This window comes from Oncorhynchus kisutch, linkage group LG26, assembly GCF_002021735.2.
Source record: "Oncorhynchus kisutch isolate 150728-3 linkage group LG26, Okis_V2, whole genome shotgun sequence".
NCBI classification, from domain to species: domain Eukaryota; kingdom Metazoa; phylum Chordata; class Actinopteri; order Salmoniformes; family Salmonidae; genus Oncorhynchus; species Oncorhynchus kisutch.
The window spans coordinates 41,694,656-41,700,380 of record NC_034199.2 but is presented as its reverse complement, the minus strand read 5'-3'; the positions used below and the strand labels follow the sequence as shown (position 1 = coordinate 41,700,380).

Below are 5,725 nucleotides of genomic sequence, written 5' to 3'. Positions count from 1 at the left end.
TGCTACAGACCTATATCTATCCTACCGTGCCTTTCTAAGGTCTTCGAAAGCCAAGTCAACAAACAGATTACCGACCATTTCGAATCTCACCATACCTTCTCTGCTATGCAATCCGGTTTCAGAGCTGGTCATGGGTGCACCTCAGCCACGCTCAAGGTCCTAAACGATATCTTAACCGCCATCGATAAGAAACATTACTGTGCAGCCGTATTCATTGATCTGGCCAAGGCTTTCGACTCTGTCAATCACCATATCCTCATCGGCAGACTCGACAGCCTTGGTTTCTCAAATGATTGCCTCGCCTGGTTCACCAACTACTTCTCTGATAGAGTTCAGTGTGTCAAATCGGAGGGTCTGCTGTCCGGACCTCTGGCAGTCTCTATGGGGGTGCCACAGGGTTCAATTCTTGGACCGACTCTCTTCTCTGTATACATCAATGAGGTCGCTCTTGCTGCTGGTGAGTCCCTGATCCACCTCTACGCAGACGACACCATTCTGTATACTTCCGGCCCTTCTTTGGACACTGTGTTAACAACCCTCCAGGCAAGCTTCAATGCCATACAACTCTCCTTCCGTGGCCTCCAATTGCTCTTAAATACAAGTAAAACTAAATGCATGCTCTTCAACCGATCGCTACCTGCACCTACCCGCCTGTCCAACATCACTACTCTGGACGGCTCTGACTTAGAATACGTGGACAACTACAAATACTTAGGTGTCTGGTTAGACTGTAAACTCTCCTTCCAGACCCATATCAAACATCTCCAATCCAAAGTTAAATCTAGAATTGGCTTCCTATTTCGCAACAAAGCATCCTTCACTCATGCTGCCAAACATACCCTTGTAAAACTGACCATCCTACCAATCCTCGACTTTGGCGATGTCATTTACAAAATAGCCTCCAATACCCTACTCAGCAAATTGGATGCAGTCTATCACAGTGCAATCCGTTTTATCACCAAAGCCCCATATACCACCCACCATTGCGACCTGTACGCTCTCGTTGGCTGGCCCTCGCTTCATACTCGTCGCCAAACCCACTGGCTCCATGTCATCTACAAGACCCTGCTAGGTAAAGTCCCCCCTTATCTCAGCTCGCTGGTCACCATAGCATCTCCCACCTGTAGCACACGCTCCAGCAGGTATATCTCTCTAGTCACCCCCAAAACCAATTCTTTCTTTGGCCGCCTCTCCTTCCAGTTCTCTGCTGCCAATGACTGGAACGAACTACAAAAATCTCTGAAACTGGAAACACTTATCTCCCTCACTAGCTTTAAGCACCAACTGTCAGAGCAGCTCACAGATTACTGCACCTGTACATAGCCCACCTATAATTTAGCCCAAACAACTACCTCTTTCCCAACTGTATTTAATTTTAATTTATTTATTTATTTTGCTCCTTTGCACCCCATTATTTTTTATTTCTACTTTGCACATTCTTCCATTGCAAAACTACCATTCCAGTATTTTACTTGCTATATTGTATTTACTTTGCCATCATGGCCTTTTTTGCCTTTACCTCCCTTCTCACCTCATTTGCTCACATTGTATATAGACTTGTTTATACTGCATTATTGACTGTATGTTTGTTTTTACTCCATGTGTAACTCGGTGTCGTTTTATCTGTCGAACTGCTTTGCTTTATCTTGGCCAGGTCGCAATTGTAAATGAGAACTTGTTCTCAACTTGCCTACCTGGTTAAATAAAGGTAAAATAAATAAAATAAAATGCGTGACTAGGCATGATTCTATTTATTTTGCCTACAAGGCTGTTATGGCTGGGCCTCGACACAAGGTGGCACCGTCCTCCATGTATTTGTAGCCTTCTTTCAAAAAACCTCTACCTTTATGAAAATATTGCATTGTAATCTCAGGAGGAGAAATCTGACAATGTTAAACCTATAGGCCTACTAACTCTCCACTGAACATAGCATGTCAATTGTAGTTATTCTTTTGTGCATTTATTTATTAACCTACTGTAAATAGTTACTAGCTCCATATTCACTAGTTTTAATCATTGAAATAGTAATTCGCAGCCTATAAAATAAAACGCTCATTCTCAATATTACTAGGCTACCTCATTTTAATTGATCAATATCTTACACAGCCTTACATACGGGCTTATGTTTTAATCCTGTGTTTTAAACCTGTGTTTTAAACATATGCTTAAACCTATGCTATAATCTCCATACATTTTCGTTATCATCATCCGGTCAGGAATATTCTCACACGGGTAATAATCCACAGGCCTATTGGGGAATTGAATAAAATCAGAATTACGCAAAGGTTATTAGATCTCTAGACATATATTTCGATATGCATGTGACGTGCATGTGGACACCATAATAATACATGTGCATTTTGTTTGGCATGGCTCGAATAGGTGGAGCGTATGGTATGAGAGGGAGGCAGGCTACTACGCTGTTTAGCAGTCTGCTTCCTCATCCTCTCATCAGTGTGTATGCAGCGACCGCAGGGGTAGGACCGTTTATGCCGTGACGCACCATAGAGATCATAACATCAACCCAAATATAGCTTCGATAACTTTAACGTCGTTTATGGACGCAGTGTAGGCATATCTCAGGATTACCAGAACTCATCGACAACCTCTGGAGTGAATGTATTTATGTCTTTCGTTCCCGGACCGGAGGCTAGTTTTTTTGGACAGCCAATGTGCCAGAGGAGACGCGGGTGACATAAGTGCGCAGTGTTCACGGGAAAAACAGCAGAGACCGCAAGGAGGGTGTTTGTTGTAACCCATCAAGCTTCGTCCTTAAACTGTTCGGTGAGTGCGAGGAATTTGACTGTCACAAAATGGAATCTTAACTGGAGTGTGTGAGGAGAATTGTAATGACCACCGCGTTGCGTCCTACAGACGCGGACACTGTCCACCAATGCCGCTGAGGGCAAAACAAGGATCAACCAGCCAGAGCGCACGGAGGGCCTGTAAACACCTTGACATTACGTTTGTTGATATTATTTGTGTGGATTCATAGAAGAGCCTATTGAATATTAAAACGCTATAGCCTATTACCCCATCAGATAGGTGCTACATAAAGGAGCCAGGCGTTCCCCTCAACTGTTTCGAGAATGGGCAACAGTTTCTCCAACATATCTGCTTTCCAATCACTACACATTGTGATGCTGGGTTTGGATTCCGCTGGCAAAACGACTGTTCTCTATCGTCTGAAATTCAACGAATTCGTAAACACTGTGCCAACTATTGGATTCAACACTGAGAAAATCAAACTGAGTAATGGTACCGCGAAGGGGATCAGTTGTCACTTCTGGGACGTCGGAGGTCAGGAGAAGCTGCGGCCCCTGTGGAAATCCTACAGTCGGTGCACGGACGGCATCATTTATGTGGTGGACTCAGTGGACGTTGACCGGTTGGAGGAGGCTAAAACAGAACTGCATAAAGTCACAAAATTCGCAGAGAACCAGGGGACACCTCTTCTGGTGATAGCCAACAAGCAGGACCTGCCCAAATCTCTTCCAGTCGCAGACATTGAAAAACAGCTGGCTCTCCACGAGCTCACTCCATCCACCGCATACCACGTCCAACCTTGCTGCGCCATAATTGGCGAGGGACTTCACGAGGGTATGGACAAACTATATGAGATGATAGTAAAGCGGAGAAAATCTTTAAAGCAAAAGAAGAAACGATAACGACCGCCCATGTGTCGTAACCTATATGGACCATTTTTTACGCAAAATGACTGTATCTAAATGCTTTTCGGGTATGCCGATGTTGCCCTAAAATGACGTTTACTTTGCGGTGATTTTTATTTCCTTTCATTGGGTTATTGTCAAAGTTGCTGACGCTATGAACCCTATTAGCTGAACTATGCTTTTGTACGCAAGAGGGTGCCTCTGTGTGTGCAAGATATATACCAAGGTTAACCAAAAAAAACTTGAAATTACTTTTATCATAGGAACAAAGCATTGATAAATGAAAACGGGCTGGCCCGTTATTTGCTGCTTTAGGGTGGATTCTAATTCTGTAGCTCAACATGTGATTTTGAAGTAGCATCCCATAGCCTACCTGTAGGCCTACTGTGACGGACTATGGACATGCTATCGACACGTCTTCACGGAGTGCTTCTTCGGACAGCAAGTTTGACTTTGCACGTTAAGTGGATGTGGGTCAAAATGAAATGGACCCTGTTCATTCAGAGAAAATAACAAACAGATGTCTGTGTTATGACAGTCTCACCTCAGTCTCTGTCTCGGTATATTAATGAAGACTTCAACAAGGCTTTGGAGTGTTGAATTAGCTTTTACTATGCGTGATGGACTAAAGATAACATTGCCTGCAACGTGGTCCACTACTTTGCACTTTTCATTTCCTAACAAAATAATAAAGTAGTACACTGTATAGCAAAACACAGGCTGTTTATGGACCTGAAAGCCACAATTGAAGTATTTTTTTATATTAAAACATATAAAATGCATTGTGACTGATTTCCTTTTATTTACATGGTGGGAGATAAGAATTCTAGTTTGAACCTACAGGAATAGCATAACAATGTCAACAGCTGACCAGGGTGATGGTGATCCACCGGAGGTGTGGTTTTTAATGTGAATTATTGAGCTGACCTGATGTTTGACAAGGAGGGTGACTGAAGGGGTGGTCACCCAGTTCAATGACTTTAGTCTATCAGAGAGCTAATGGGTATCTCTCTAGTCAATGCTGATCTGCCAGACATTACTACTTAGTCTGTTACTCTCAATCTAGAGGGTGCTGTGTAGCCTAATCATTTTACGATTTAATGTGTGACTAATTTGAGCTCACAAACCAGAAGGATAAGTATGGTGTTTCAGGTCTTAGAATGGAGGTGTTTTGGATAGGCCTACCTGTCACGCTCGCTATCCTCAAACTCCCTGTCATAAATCAACCAAGGCGCAGCGTGCATGTAGTTCCACATCTTTTAATGAAAGTGAAAGTGAAATAACCAAAAAACAAACAGGTAAACAGCAAAGAACGTGACACAACCGAGGTGCACACAAACACACACAGAAAAATAATTACCCACAAAACACAGGTGGGAAAAGGCTACCTAAGTATGGTTCTCAATCAGAGACAACGATAGACAGCTGCCTCTGATTGGGAACCATACCAGGTCAAACACATAGAAATAGAAAAAACACATAGAATGCCCACCTCAACTCACACCCTGACCAAACCAAAATAGAGACATAAAAAGGGAACTAAGGTCAGGACGTGACACTACCTGTTGGTGTTGGATGAGATTCAAACCTATTCTGTTTTCCTAGTTCACCAACAAGCAAAGCAAGGGTTAATTGGTGTGTAATTTATAGAGCTGCAAAGCAGAGTCCGATGTCTTCATGCACAGACACTGGGTTACCTGTGAGGTATTAGTAACTGGTTCTCTGTGAGGTATTAGTAACTGGTTCTCTGTGAGGTATTAGCAACTGACAGTCTCTCTCTGACTCGCTCTCTCTTTCTGACTCTCTCTCTCTCTGACTGTCTCTCTCTGTCTCGCTGACTGTTTCTCTCTCTCTCTCTCTCTCTCTCTCTCTGTCTCTCTGACTGTCTCTCTCTCGCACTCTCTCTCTCTCTCTCTCTCTCTCTCTCTCTCTCTCTCTCTCTCTGACACACACAGCTCCCCCTCCATTAGTCATTAGGAGTATCTCTTGGAGTGTGAAAGAAGAAAAGAGATCCCTTGGTAACAGGACCTTCTGTGCTTTGTCTGTGACCTGTT

At 43.4% G+C, this 5,725-nt stretch overlaps 1 protein-coding gene across 1 annotated transcript; it reads left to right on the top strand.

Moving 5' to 3' along the window:
• Window positions 1-2,376: 2,376 nt before the first annotated feature.
• On the top strand, window positions 2,377-4,453 carry LOC109871389 (ADP-ribosylation factor-like protein 4C). The gene has a single exon (XM_020462242.2). The coding sequence runs from the start codon at window positions 3,090-3,092 to the stop codon at window positions 3,666-3,668; it is 579 nt and encodes a 192-aa protein (XP_020317831.1). The 5' UTR covers window positions 2,377-3,089; the 3' UTR covers window positions 3,669-4,453.
• Window positions 4,454-5,725: the final 1,272 nt, after the last annotated feature.